This window comes from Gopherus evgoodei, chromosome 7 (assembly GCF_007399415.2).
Source record: "Gopherus evgoodei ecotype Sinaloan lineage chromosome 7, rGopEvg1_v1.p, whole genome shotgun sequence".
NCBI lineage: Eukaryota > Metazoa > Chordata > Testudines > Testudinidae > Gopherus > Gopherus evgoodei.
The window spans coordinates 84,167,567-84,182,882 of NC_044328.1; the positions used below are offsets into that span (position 1 = coordinate 84,167,567).

Consider the following 15,316-nt stretch of genomic DNA (forward strand, 5'->3'; position numbering starts at 1 on the left):
GAGAATTAGGCCAAATAGTCAGTGTTAACCTACTGAGTGCTGGTACTTTCTGGGCAATAAGCCAAGTGAACATGTAAGTGAATTCTGCATGCATAAAAATCCTGACCCAAACCATGTAATGTAAATTGTTGGTGTGTAACGTGGATAATGGGAAGTAAGGAGAACTGTGCCTCCACACAGTTGATGATGGGAGGGAGGACGGGAAAATTTAGTGTCTGAATGGCTTTTTTGTTTTACTTTAGGAAGGCATAGTTGAAAATCTATTTAAGTGGGCCCGAGAGGCGGATCAGCCATTGAGGACATATGCAACTGGGTTGCTAGGAGGTGCTATGGAAAACCAAGATATTGCTGCCAACTACAGAGATGAGAACTCTCAACTGGTAATGTCCACATGAGATGCTTTCCTTTTCGGGAGAGGGGCATGAAATTATAAAACCTTTTTTGTTTGCCTGAGGCTGCTGACATTTATGAAATAGTATTTTATGCACTCTTTAGTGGCTCTAATAGTAAAACTGAAGGAGTAAATGCCTTTTGGTTCATTCACCTTCTCCCCGAAGACATATTTTTTTTGATGGTATATTTTGTGACCCAATTTCTTGTGTTCTGTGGGTAGCATTTTCAAAAGTGCTTATGGGAGCTAAGAACACAAGTACCATTGACTGTCAGTGGGAGTTGTTAAGTGCATTTGAATATTCCACTCAAAGTCCATAGCTTTCACGTGTCAAAGCTCAGATACTGGACACACACTATAAAATGATAGGCTGAACAACAAAGAAACAACTTAACGTGAAATCACTTTTTTTTATATGAAGCCTGTTATCACTTTAGTTTTATGATGCCTTATGTGAGTTGTCAACACATAAATGGCATAAATTTAGATCCATACGGGACAGGTGAAATTAGCTCTCAAGTGAATACGATACATCAGTGTATGAGCAGGATTAAGTTCGTTCTTGCACATCTGAGGTGAAATTGGGGCTTGAGAGTTTTGTAGGAACTTCAGTCAAGTTTGATATAATTACTACTGCAGAGGTAGTGTGCACTTGCCACAGGCTAAGGGAGTAGAGGAAACGTGCAGGGGACACAAAGGATCTTCTAGCATATGTGTTCTGGCTATAGCATTTCTGTTGTTGATTACAACTCCCAGGCCATCTCTTCATCAGTCATAAAGATATTGAGTATTGTTGGCCTTATTTATACAGGAAGCCATTATAGCTAAAAGTACCTTCCCTTTTGCTTGATTAGAATTCTTTAGGTTTAAATATTTGAGGCAGATTATTTCTTGCCCAAATGCAGACCACAGCATGCATGATACCTTATGCCAAAGACCTGGATCTAGGGTAAGCGTGAGAAGACTTACAAATCTGGTAATGGCCAATCTTTGGAGCAGGCTAGATGCTCTATTTGGTTACTACATGAAGTCAGTGGATACATTCTCACTTGTTTGTTTTCATGACAGGTAGCTTTGGTTCTTCGACGGCTACGGGAGCTACAGGGTAATGAAATGACCGTGAAACAGGAAAACAAGCGTCCCAGTCCTCGGAAGCTGCCTTCGGAACCTCTGTTGCCTCTGGATGAAGAGGCTGTGGATATGGACTATGGGGAGATGGCAGTAGATGGGGAACAAGAGGAAGTTGCTGGGGATATGGACATCTCTTTTCATCTTGAGTCAAGCCACAAGACCAGCAGTCGAGTGAACTCTGCCACAAAGCTTGAGGACATGGGACTAAGGAAAAGCAAATCAGGGAAACAGCATGAAAGAGACAGCTTCCGGAAGGCCAAACAAAAACTGGGCTTCTCTTCTTCAGAGCCAGAGCGGATGTTCGTTGAGTTATCCAACAGCAGCTGGTCAGAAATGTCCCCATGGGTAATTGGCACCAACTATACCCTTTACCCTTTGACTCCTGCCATAGAACAGAGACTAATTCTGCAGTACCTGACCCCCTTAGGAGAATACCAAGAGGTGAGCATATAGGGGAGGGGAGGAAGCAGACTGAGTTTTAATTGTTTTGATGAGACTTTTGTATGTTTTAGGCTTGGCAAGATTTGCTTTTAATCAATAATTGTCAGTGAAAGTTGATTTCTGTTGACACACTGAAATAGACTAAAACAAATCAATTGGTGACACCAGGCAGAGGGTTTCTTGTGCTGCCTCAGCACCAGTGACACCTGATTTCGGGACTCACAAGATACAGGGAGGGGTGCGGTCCTGGTAGTACAGAGTAGAGATCTCTGGCTAGGACTGCAAGGAGGAGGAAGATGAGCCCTTGGCCGCAAGGGTGATCACCCCACTGTTGAATGGCTCCTGTGGCATGGAGGGTGCCCACTGCAGTCCTGCTGTCACAATCCCCTGCTCTTACTCATGAGTTGGGAGTGAAGGGGATCTCTGTTTTGCCCTTCCAGAACCGCGGCCTTTGCAACACCCATAGAGACTGGGTGTCACTGGCCCTGTGGCCATTCAGGCTATCCTTTGCAGCTCAGTGGTCCCTGCTTAGCTCCCTCACTCCTGTGACAGTGGAGCTGCAGAGGGCAACCTGTATGGATTGCTGGACCAGTGACATCTGATCCCTGCAGGCATAAGGTGCAAGGGAGGCTGTGGTCTCCTGGTTCAGAGAAGTGGAGACCCCTGGCCAGGACTGCAAGGAAATGGATGAGCCCCCAGCAGTTCCAGCCTGGGGCAGCCTCCATGCTTCTAGCTGGTGTGTGAGTGAGTGGAGCCAGTGACATCCGGTCCCTGCAGGCGCAAGGTGTGGGGAAAACTGCAGTCCTGGCCTGGTAGAAGAGAGACACCTGGCCAGTACTGCGAGGAGAAGTCTTCGTTGTCCCTGGCCATGGAGGATGCTACTCCAGTTCTGAATGGCTTTATTCCTGGGCAGGTGCCATTCAACAGGGTGATGTCCACCCATGCAGCTAGGGACTCACTGTCATCCTCATGGCCCTGGCCAGGGGTCTTTGCTGTACCCCATTAGAACCCCAGCCTTCCCCACATCTGCAGGGATCCAATGTCACCAGTCCTGTGGCCATCAAGGGATTCCTCTTCAGCTCTGCTGACCCTGCCCCACTTGCTCACTCACCAGCGAAGAGTGTGGGAGCTGTCCCTGGGCAGGAACTATTCAGCAGTAGGATGGCCTCCCCCCAGCTGGAGGCTCATTGTCCTGTTCAGTCCTGCCTAGGGGTCTCTGCTCCAGCAGGTCTGGATAACTGCAGCCACACCTTCAGCCCTGGTGTCTTGAGCCCCTCGGTTGCACAGTTAGCCCCTGCGGCCCCACTGTCAGCGCTGCTAACATGAACTCCAACCCTACATGCCCCACAACTGTAAAAATAAAAAGTTAAAAATAGAAAAAAAAACCCCTTAAAAATAAAAATAATTATCAAAATTAAAACCAAAAAAAAATCAAATTCTTCCAACCCTATGTATGGTATTAGGGGGAAAGATCTGAGTGCCAGGATGTGTCTTGAATGTGGCATAGGTCACAATTTACACTTTAGGAATCTATAATCTTCAGACTAATTGTTCTTTAAAATATCAGACCTAAATGGTTAAGGTGAAACTAAGTGGAAGTCCTGGGTAACAGTTATAGAGCAGTCACTGGGAATCAGACTCCTGGATTCTGTTTCTTTTTCTTAACTCTTAGTGATTTGTTGTGTGAGACGGGGCAAATATTGTAGGGAAATTGTATGTTTCAAGTTATCTGTAAAATTAAGATTAACACCCTACATTTGTAATGTGCTTTGAGAGGAAAGATGCCATGTATGTGTGAAATGTTAAAGCAAGTGCCTTGTGTGACTGCTTCAGTAATCCTGGTTTGTGGAAGTTAGCTCCATTCATGCAGCACAGAAAAGCTGAAAAATTGAGCTATTCGCTTTGTTGCATATCTGGACACAAATAGATCTGTCAAGAGGCTGTACCTTTACTTAGAAAATTTCCCTTGATTAACTTGATTTGAGATGTAACCCAGCAACACAAAATTGCCTTATGGCATACCTTATATGTGCGTATGCACCCTTTGCTTCTGAGAGAACCAAAGAAACTATGGGACTGTCATAATAATCCCCAAATATTGCTACTTGCTGGATGGCATGCAGTCTGTCAGCAATAATAAAGATATACAATTGAGTTAATACTTGTGCATATAATTTTATATGAAGGGGTTTTGGCTTTGTTGCCCTGCTGTCCTGTGTTTTGTTTGGTTGTTGGGTAGTTGTCTTTGCACAGATGGATAATGGAACCTATCGCCAGTGTGTTCCCTGTATGGACATGTCATATTCTTACAGAAGGAGTGGCTTGAGATTTCCATGTGGCCGCTGTCATGCACCTTGCTGCAGTCAGCAGATGTATTACAAGAGGTCTGTAACCTTTATTGCTTCCTATGGATGGAGCTGGGTACCTTTGACCTCTCATCACAGGTATCCTCTAATAGGGGAAAAGTGGGGTTTGGGAAAAGGGTAAAAAATAAAACAGACCTTTTAAATGCTATGAAACATTGAGAAAGTCTCTTAATTCTCACTGTTCTCAGCTGCTCCCTATCTTCATGCAACTTGGATCAAGAGAGCTGATGATGTTCTACATTGACCTGAAACGGACCAATGATGTGCTGCTCACCTTTGAAGCTCTAAAGGTAAATTACTCTCATAATGCAAAGAAGTTGTGTGTTGAATTGTGGTGTATTGAACCAGATATTTGCTCTGCAGGCTCAAAGGTTTCTGAAGTGAATGCTCTTCTCCTTCAGTAGATGTCACCTGTATGTCGTGCAGGCTGGCCTGGGATTGGAAATGGAATCAATTTGAATCAGATGCTTCCTCGCTCTGCAAGGACAAAGCAAACAACAAGTGGGAGAGACCACTTCCCATTTGTCATTTGAAATAAATGGGGAGTGATTTCTAGTGGCGAGAGCAAGTGAATAAATCTTGATTGCAGGTTCTAATCCTGGCATTACTGATAACTGGCTGTGTAACCTTGAACAAATACTGAAGTGCTGTTAGGTTAAGATTCCCTGTGTGTAAAATGAGGATTCTCTCCAGCCTTTATAAAGTTCTTTGAGTGTTAATATTCGCTTAACATCGTTTCATTTAAAGTTGCATTTTTCAGGAACATAACTACAACATTAAGTGAGGAGTTACTGTATAATAGAAAGGTGTTGATGTAAGTTAAATCTTACATTCTGCTGCCTGTGATGGTGGGGAGAATAGGAATTAGGGAACCAAATTTCTCTGCTACTTTCCTATACAAGTAGCACGGCAGGATCTTTCTCAAGTGTTGCCGAGCACTGAGAGAAGTATGGGGAATCCTACACTAACCTGATTTCTTTTCTTAGCATTTGGCATCATTGCTGCTCCACAACAAGTTTGCTACGGAGTTTGTTGCTCATGGAGGAGTGCAGAAGCTGCTAGAGATTCCTCGTCCTTCCATGGCAGCTACAGGGGTCTCCATGTGCTTATATTATCTATCCTACAACCAGGATGCCATGGAGAGGGTAAGAGACATTCCCTTACTAGGGTTGTAGTGATTCACAGGGTATCAAGAAGCTCTGTATCATGGTTGGTTCAAACAATGGAATGACCACTTCAATGGTAGAGCTGAAGAGCCAGCTACTGTTTTGAGGCCATGGCCTGTATAGATTAGGAGTGAAGTGAAGGAATATGTACAGTACCACTGAGAGTGTGTTTGAGTATGTTTAAGCATGAGGGTGTATAACTCCTTCCAGGGGGTGTATCTGGGGGAATAGCAGAACATAAAATCACAGAAAAATTCACCAACATTGCTTCCTAATTTTGTAATCTGTGTTATGTAGAAGGTCATATGATTATATTGCTCCCTTCTGGCCTTTCAGATCTATGAATTCATGGCTACTGATTTACTGGTATTGCTTTTCCACATAAAATCCAAGCTTGGGTGGCTGCTCTATTGCACGGTCCAGAGGGAGGCTCCAAAACAAGCAGTGAAACTTCATGAGGCCACCCACACTTCATTGTATAGTGCACCTGCAACAGTGATTCACTGTTAATCTTGGAGTGTGTATCTAATGGGATCCCACAGGGATTAGTCCTGGGTCTGGTATTAGTCAATATTTTAATTAATGACTTGGATAACAGAGTGAAGCAAAAGTTTATAAAATGTGCTAATGACACCACGCTGGGAGGGGTTGCAAGCACTTTGGAGGATGGGATTAGAATTCAAAATGTGATAATTTGGAGAATTGTTCTGAAATCAACAAGAAGAAATTCAGTAAAGATAACTGCCAAATACTATGCTTAAGAAGGAAAAGTCAAATACATGAGTACAAAATGGTTGTAGGCTATGTAGTACAGCTGAAAAGTATCTGCGGGTCATAGTGGATAACAAATTGAATGCGAGTCAGCAATGTGATACAGTTGCAAAAAAAGGCTAATATAATTCCGAGGTGTTTTAAAGAGTTTTGCATGTAAGATAATGGAGGTAATTGTCCCTCTCTGCTTGCCACTGGTGAGGCCTCAGCTGGATTACTTTGTTCGGTTCCAGGCACTGCACTTTAGCAAAGACGTAGATGAATTGGAGAGAATCCAGAGAAGAGCAATAAAAATCATCAAAGGTTTAGAAACCCAGAGCTGTGAGGAAAAATTAAAAAAAAACTGGGCATGTTTAATCTTGAGAAAAGAAGACTAGGGGAGGGGGAAGACCTAAAAGTCTTCAAACTTATTAAAGGCTGTTATAAAGAGCACAGTGATCAACTGTTCTCCCTGACCACTGAAGGTAGGACAAGAATTAATTAGCTTAATCTACAGCAAGGGAGAGTTAGGTTAGATATTAGGGAAAACTTTGTAACTATAATGATATTAAGCTCTGGAATACAGAGATTGTGAAATCCCCATCAACAGAAGTTTTTAAGAACAGGTTGGACAAACACTTGTTAGGGATGATTTGGGTTTTCTTGCTTCTGCCAGAGCACAGTGGACTGGACTTGGGACCTCTTGTGTCCCTTACAGCCTTGCATTTCTCTGATTCTATGAAAGCATGGACAGCAGCATCACCTTTGTTATGTAGGAGGTCAGCCCAGGTGATGATAATGGTCCCTCATGGCGTTCAGATCTATGAAGCTATGAATAGAGTAGCTGAGGAGAGTTGTTTCCTTTCCTGAATTTTTGTTTTGTATCTGCCACTAGGAAGTTTGTCCTTGTCTCCTCTTGTCAGACTATGAAAATCTGCTAACAACTTCCCTCCATTGGTCTGTTTTTAAGTTGCTTTCATAGACTATCATAGAATATCAGGGTTGGAAGGGACCTCAGGAGGTCATCTGAATAGTATGTTATAGAATGGGTGCTACAAATGTAGTTCTGTGCAATGACTGGCTGCTTCTTAAAATGAGACGGGCTGGATATAACTCTCTCAGAATACAGTAACTAGTTCTGAGTTGCCTGGAGAGGTCGCTGCGCACTAACTGAAGCTGTTCACAGTATAACTCCTGGAGCAAGGAGCCTTGCTTTTGTTGCTTCTATGATACTCTGTTCTGGTAGGTACCAAATTGAGGTACTCGATCGCTGGTCTCAAAAGGGTGTATGGTTAAGAGACTTGACCATAGATCATATCTTTCATTTAACACTCTGATTGTGGCTACGATCTCTGAGCCCCTTTAGACAGGTTTTGGTGGTACCCTGCATTTAGACCCACAGGTGTACCACACTTTCAGAGTGACAGTAGGCTACATGTGGTTCCTGGCCATATCACCATATCATCTTATGCTCTCTTTTTCAACTAAGGACAGTAGCAACTAATCTAGTAGTCAGCATAAGAAACCTACACTTCTGCCTATTAAATTCCTTAGTGTCTGGCTGTTCCTAAGTGTCTGCTTCTTTCTTTTCTGTTTGACGCCATCTCCAGTAAATAAGTAGTGTACAGATTTGTGGTTATCCTGGATGATGAGCCGTTAACCTGGCGCTAAAGAAGGGTTTCTGCTAGTATAGCCTGGTGAACACCACTATCCCAAAGCGATGGCAGTTACCCAAAATCTCAGGATAATTGACAGCCAGCACATCACTATCATCTGACTTGCTAGCCAGTTCCGCCAGCTGTTTGGCAGGAAGCAAAGGGGAATGGTTCCAGAAAACACAGGGCATTGGATAGAAAACTAGTTAGCTAGCTTGATCTAACTAGAGCACTTCTAGTTACTAGCACTTAGGATCCTCTTGTCTCTGTACACCCCTGCTGCCCTAATAAGGAGAACCTGCTAGACAGGCTTTTCCAATGATCCAAACCCCACTTTTCTGAAGCTCCTGGTTTATATTCATATGTTAACTCTGCAGGTCAAAGAACATTTCTATTAGTCTAAGCTGCCTCTCCTGTGCTTGATAAATATAAATAATAATCTGAAACAAGGTCATATTGTCTGACCTTAGCAAGGCTAATGGGCTTTTGGATTTTTTTTAAAAAGTATGGTATATGACTAAAGAGAACAGGTTAATAAAACAGCTTGTTAAAAATCACACTTCCTATCCAGAGAGGTGGGACCGTGGTGCAGTCAGCCACTGTGGGCTAAATGGGGCAAAGTCTTTTGAGCCACGCGCATGTTTTCGAGTTTTGTCCTTCGGTCTGAGATTCAGAGGTTGTGCTCATTGCTGCTCAGGATAAAAGCAGCTGTATTAGTAATTACTTCACTTCTTATGTAGCCAGTGGTGACTGTCTGAGTGTAACCACTCACTCAGTGTGTCTGTCCCCAGAGTGAGAGGGTTGTCATTGCATCTTTTGCTTTGTAGGTGTGCATGCATCCCCATAACGTGCTGTCGGATGTTGTGAACTACACTCTGTGGTTGATGGAATGCTCCCACGCCTCGGGCTGCTGCCATGCTACCATGTTCTTCTCCATTTGCTTCTCCTTCCGTGCTGTCCTGGAGCTCTTCGACAGGCATGATGGCCTCCGTCGCCTAGTGAACTTGGTAACGATTACAGTCTCCTTTTACGTTCCAAGACATTGCTTTAGTGTCAAGTATTAGAGCTCTTACCTTTATAGCTGTAAAGAGCTCCATTTTCTCCAACCCTCCCTCCCGTTGGAATGGATGGAGGTGGGATGTGAGGATTCTGTGTGATGGATATGAGTAGCCTGCCTCCCCATTTTGGGATCATTTTTACTCTCTTCTCACACTCAAAGATCCTATGATTATCAGGGTCGGCTCTAGGTATTTGCCGCCCCAGGGGAAAAAAAAAACACCTCAACACAACTGCCGAAGTGCAAAAAAAAAAAAAAAAAAAGAAAAAAAACCTCCCGGAATGCTGCTCCTGGAATTGTGCCACCCCAGGCACATGGTTGGTTTGCTAATGCCTAGAGCCAGTATTGATGATTATTGTCTTCAAGGCTGAGGACTGGGTGACGCTTCCCAAACAGCCTGTTAATGCTCCTCCTTGGTTGGGCAATGGCTTCTTGGTTGGGCAATGGTCTATTAAATTCTAACTTTGTCTTAGTTCTCAGACCTTTCACATCATGAGTGATACCATTCCACCAACATGTATTCTAATCCTCATGTGATTACTGTAGAAACATCTTCTCCAGATCTGCCCTGATGTGGCTATTGGATTTGCCTTTGGTTTTATGCATAATGGGGGAGAGGGAGCTACTCTTCCTGGAGAATATTGCTATTCACCCAGTCATATCTCTGTAAAAAGAGGCTTCCATTTAATAACTGAAAGAGAACACAAATCTACAGTTTGAGCTGTGATATTTGATATCCATCCTGATAGTGAGGTTAGCTCTGTAGGGTAAGTTTTCGTACATATGCAGTTGGCAGTTGTAGGCATCTTACTCCTGAAGAATGAGTCTAGTGAAAAGATGCTTCCCCTTTCTTGACTTGCTTTGTATAGATCAGCACCTTGGAGATCTTAAACCTGGAAGACCAGGGAGCCCTCCTGAGTGACGATGAGATCTTTGCCAGTCGCCAAACTGGGAAGCACACCTGCATGGCCCTGCGCAGGTACTTTGAAGCTCACCTTGCCATCAAACTTGAACAGGTGAAGCAGTCGCTCCAGCGCACTGAAGGTGGCATTCTGGTCCATCCGCAACCACCATATAAGGTGAGCAGTCTGTGTGTGACGTTTTCACATTATTTCATTTCCATATCTGTGACAATGTCTTCTGAAGTCGGTGGAATCCATGCAGGACACACAACAGACTGTATTTTTGGGGTTTTTTTCCCCCCAGTGATCTGATAGAAAATAGAAAAATGGCTGTAGCAAAATTTCAGGGGATATTTGGCTTCCATTTAACTGGGAGCTGCCACTTCTTTCCCATCAAAGAGTTAAGCTGAGTGTCTAATCAGAACTTTGTCATCACATACCTACTTCCTTCTCATGTCTTTCACGTCTGAAAGGGCAAGATCAAGAAAGTTTTTAAAGGTACTGAAGAGAATTTGGGTCATGTTGTGAGATTCTGCTCTGACAACAGAGGGAACAATCCTCTCTGTGCCCAAGGAGGACAATAGTCTTTAGAAATAAGTTAAGAAATCCTTGTGTTACCTTTAGTTCCTATTTTTTCCATGTGATCTTAAATTGTAAATCCATTAACCATTCGTCCTGAGGGAGCAAATTCAATACATTTATGGTTTCTATTCTGATCTTTTGCTGGGTTTTTAGATGCAAACCAAAAAGACAACTTCCCCTTCTGTGGAGTGACAAAAATTACACTTAGTTTCATTCAGAAAAACAAAGGAATTAAAAATGCAGCAATCTTATGTTAGTCACTTTTCTTTTATGTTGTAAAAACATGTTTATTGAAATATATGAAAGATGAAGTGACGACGGTTGAGAAAAAAGCCTATTCAGGTTTTTTCTTTTTTAAATGGTTTTTATGAATGGAATTTAGGGACTGTATCTCCATTTTACTGCAGCTTTCTGAGAGTTTGAATCATACTAGTGTAAAATTCTTACTGAACTCTTTCTAAATTGTGTAGTAGTTAGTGTATATTAGCCCCATGAGGCCAGAACTTTATTTTGATACAACCTCTTTCTTAGCTTTTCTCAAACTCACTTGTCATTTCTAGGTCTAGAGGGAAAATTGAAAGATATTGTTTTAGTCATTTCTCTAGCATCTATTGTAATGGCAGTTACACTAGATAGTATAGTAAGGGAATAAAGTGCAAAACAACAGCAAGTTAACTATGAATGAAATTGTATTTATTTTAGCTGCGTGGTATCTTAATGGCCACTAGACTTGGATGTTAATGCAACTTCCAAGGAGAGTGATTTCCTAAGAATATAGAGTACAATCTCTACTAAGCATATAACCTTTGTGATAGCTCTTTAATTCACCCTGCCTCCTCCCTACAGGCCTGTTCCTACACTCATGAGCAGATTGTGGAGATGATGGAGTTTCTAATAGAGTATGGCCCAGCACAGCTCTACTGGGAGCCAGCAGAAGTCTTTCTCAAATTGTCTTGTGTGCAACTCATGCTCCAGCTTATCTCTATAGCATGCAACTGGAAGACATACTATGCCAGGTGAAACAGTAGATACCCCATACTATACTGCTGCATTTCCCAAACTGTAGGGTGCAACTCTGTATTTGGGCGTTGAATACTTTAAATAAGAAATTTTTCCATTTTTGCATTAAACAGAGCCCCAACATCTAATTAAGGACACACATACACAATGTCTCGTGATCTGCAGGGAGCCTCTGCTATAGTCGTGTAGTTATTGTGTATGAAAGAAGGAGTATCATTGACAGTTGAACCACAGTGGAAACATGATGATGTGAATGCCATAAGGGCTCTACAGAGCCAGAATGCTCTAGTTTTCAAGAATCACTGGTAAAACAGAAGCTGAATAGATATTAAGCACAGTCTTAATCCACTGCATTTCCCATCCACCCCTAACTTTGCTTACTTTTCGTTGTGCTTGCTTAGTAGCAGAAAGCAATAACCACAGCATTGCTGGAGACTAGAAAACATAATCTTTCATAGTGCAGAGAGAAGGGAAAAACAAACTGTTTAGGCTGCCCTACAGAGGGCAGATCTCCATTAGCTGGGTCAAGGAGGGATACTTCTCATCTCTCTGTGTTGACTTCGCTGAATTTGGCCAGGTGTTTTGAAATATAAGCCTGTATAGAGGTTATGAATATCTGGCCAGTCAAAAAGTGGGTGTTGGAAGATGCTGATTCGCTATATTATGCTTAGACTGGTGACCTTAGAGGAAATTCTATAGTGGCCAACTCTAGAGTTGCATAGAACTAACCTGGGAGATGTCACTCCTAAAGGCCTCTCTGCTGTTTTTGACAATAGGCTCTCTACAGCGGCGTGTTGCCAGAGCATGCATCCTGAGACATCTCATCCCCCAGACCTCATCCTACATTGCAGTATCCAACCTGTAGCCAAAGAGAGAAGAATCTGCAGGGAGTCCTGTTGTAGTGTTACAAATGTTCTATCCTAGTATTTGTAATTTTTTTCTTTCACTGTACTCTTTCAGGAATGACACAGTACGCTATGCTTTGGATGTTCTGGCTATTCTTACTGTGGTTCCTAAAATCCAGTTGCAGCTGGCAGAGCCTGTAGATGTGTTGGATGAAGCGGGATCTACTGTCTCCACTGTGGGTAAGCTGAGCTTGGCCTTTAGGGTTTAAGTACTTCAACAATCATAGAATATTAGCGTTGGAAGAGACCTCAGAAGGTCATCTAGTCCAACCCGCTGTTCAAAGCAGGACCAACATGTCTTTAGTTAAATGGTATTTAGGTGACTTGTTTCATGCCCCCCACAGTAAGATACAGGGCTACAGCACTTTGTTCATAGTCACAGCCAGTGATGCAGATAAATGAGAGGAGATTGTGATATAGTACTTACATTGTAAACTACTGGAAGGCACAGCCTTTGTCTCCTCCTTGTTCTGAAGAATCCAGAGCACACTGTCAGTGCTCAACAAATAATACTGGCAAATCCTCATTTCCATGGGAGAGTGAGGGTCACTCAGCTTCCTGGACTCTTAAAGTATCCTCATGGGACATGGTATTGGAAGGGAGTACTGACTGTTAAATAATTAAACAGCTGATGAGTGTGCCTCTTTTTGATTCAGTCTCTTGGGTCAGTCATGCCACACACTCACAGCTTGCAAATGAATCAACTCTGGCTGATAGGTGGGCTCTAAATGTTAGGAGGAAGGGGCTTGGCATATTATAGAAGTCGGTGTGGGGGAGGAAAGGAGACTTGGTGTAGCTGTGAGAGAGAACCTCTCATGTGTGAGCACTTTCTCTGGGCAGCACATTGGTCCTTCCTGGAATGAAGGTTGGATTTGAAGAACAATTAATGTAATAGATGCTTTTTGACCAAAAAGCAATCAGTTCCAGCCTTTTTTCTTTGAGTCACTCTGGAGGGTGTGATGTATATTGTCCTTTTTTCATAAAAAGTTACCCTCTCCTCCATTTTGCTTTGTTACGTACATAATAGATAGCTCCTTTCTGTGATGTCAATCCCCATGGCCTAGCTGCAGTCTGGTGAGGTGCCTGGCCTAAAGCAAACATGGACCATGCCTGCTCATCTTCTGTGAGAGACCATATTTGACCCACCACTAAGTATTGCTGTGGTGTGATTCACGGAGCGTATCAGTGGGTGGTACTAGTGGAGGGGATTATCTAGCCTGGGGAGATAGAGGAACAGCTGTGGTGGTCAGAGAGAATGAGGTGACTGCAGAGGGCTCCAGATGGAGAGCGGAGCAATGTCTCATATTCTGATTTGTAGAACAGTGTGTAATGCTTAAGTAGGCTAGCATGGTAACAGAAGTATTCTCTCATTAGGTATCAGCATCATCCTGGGAGTTGCTGAGGGTGAATTCTTCATCCATGATGCAGAGATCCAGAAGTCAGCCCTTCAGATCATCATCAACTGTGTGTGTGGCCCAGATAATCGGATATCCAGTATCGGCAAATTCATCTCGGGAACACCCCGACGAAAGCTCCCCCAGGCACCCAAAAGCAGTGAGCACACACTGGCCAAGATGTGGAATGTGGTACAGTCTAACAATGGTATCAAAGTGCTGCTGTCATTGCTGTCTATAAAGATGCCAATTACGGATGCAGATCAGATCCGAGCGTTAGCCTGCAAGGCCTTGGTGGGGCTGTCTCGTAGCAGTACTGTCCGTCAGATCATCAGCAAGCTTCCCCTCTTCAGCAGCTGTCAGATCCAGCAACTGATGAAGGAGCCTGTGCTCCAGGACAAGCGCAGTGACCATGTTAAGTTCTGCAAGTATGCTGCTGAGCTGATAGAGCGTGTCTCAGGGAAGCCATTGCTGATTGGCACAGATGTCTCCTTGGCTCGGTTGCAGAAAGCGGATGTGGTGGCCCAGTCAAGGATCTCGTTTCCTGAAAAGGAGCTGCTGCTTTTGATTCGGAACCATCTCATCTCTAAGGGGCTAGGAGAAACTGCTACTGTCCTCACTAAAGAGGCAGATCTACCCATGACTGCGGCATCTCACTCCTCTGCCTTCACCCCTGTTGCAGCTGCTGCCTCCCCTGTGGCTCTGCCTCGCACACCTCGTATAGCTAATGGTATCTCCGCCCGACTGAGTAGCCATGCTTCTGTAGGTTCTACTGCCACCTCTGTCCATGCTCAGCCAAGGCCTTCTGTATCCCAGGGTCCACTTGCCCTTCCAGGTCCTTCTTATGCCAGCAACTCCCCCTTGATTGGCAGGATTAGCTTCATCAGAGAGAGGCCACCACCCTGCAATGGCAGGAAAATCAGAGTGCTGAGACAAAAATCGGACCACGGCGCCTACAGCCAGAGCCCAGCCATCAAAAAGCAGCTGGACAGACACCTCCCTTCCCCACCCACGCTGGACAGTATAATTACAGAGTACCTTAGGGAGCAGCATGCCCGCTGCAAGAACCCTGTTGCCACCTGCCCCCCTTTCTCTCTCTTTACTCCCCACCAGTGCCCTGAGCCAAAACAGAGGCGCCAGGCGCCAACTAACTTTACCTCGCGGCTGACCCGTAGGGCGGCCTTTCCGAAGTATGGAGGGGTGGACGGTGGATGCTTTGATAGACACCTTATATTCAGCAGGTAAGGAAGAAAGGAATGTTTCTCAAATCCTCTTGGGGTGGTATCTGTGCCAAAAGGTTTTACCTGCTACAAAGGTGGATGCATGTCCCAGAATCCTCATTCCTTGGACAGATAAAAACATTTCTTTTCTATGGTGACTGTTGGGAGAACTTTTCAAATCCAATTTGAGAAGCTAATCTGTTTCTCTTTGATATTTATTAGCACTTAATATAGCCCCTTCAAGCTTCAGAGTATTGTAAAGACACTAATGAAGCCTCATGACCCCACCCTGGGAGGTAAGTATTGTAATCCCCACTTTACAGGTGAGGCAATTGA

At 43.8% G+C, this 15,316-nt stretch overlaps 1 protein-coding gene across 6 annotated transcripts in view; it reads left to right on the plus strand.

Moving 5' to 3' along the window:
• Window positions 1-15,316, plus strand: part of DCAF1 (DDB1 and CUL4 associated factor 1) — a 114,044-nt gene that overhangs the window by 43,795 nt on the left and 54,933 nt on the right. For 4 of the 6 annotated variants that reach the window (XM_030568333.1, XM_030568335.1, XM_030568339.1 and 1 more), the window contains exons 6-15: window positions 243-380; window positions 1,460-1,963; window positions 4,276-4,407; window positions 4,518-4,619; window positions 5,316-5,474; window positions 8,728-8,907; window positions 9,827-10,036; window positions 11,288-11,457; window positions 12,422-12,546; window positions 13,741-15,001. In XM_030568333.1, the coding sequence (XP_030424193.1) occupies window positions 243-380; window positions 1,460-1,963; window positions 4,276-4,407; window positions 4,518-4,619; window positions 5,316-5,474; window positions 8,728-8,907; window positions 9,827-10,036; window positions 11,288-11,457; window positions 12,422-12,546; window positions 13,741-15,001 (2,981 nt within the window). The remainder of the gene's footprint in view (window positions 1-242; window positions 381-1,459; window positions 1,964-4,275; window positions 4,408-4,517; window positions 4,620-5,315; window positions 5,475-8,727; window positions 8,908-9,826; window positions 10,037-11,287; window positions 11,458-12,421; window positions 12,547-13,740; window positions 15,002-15,316) is intronic. The other 2 variants (XM_030568336.1, XM_030568338.1) reach the window with 2 other exon arrangements.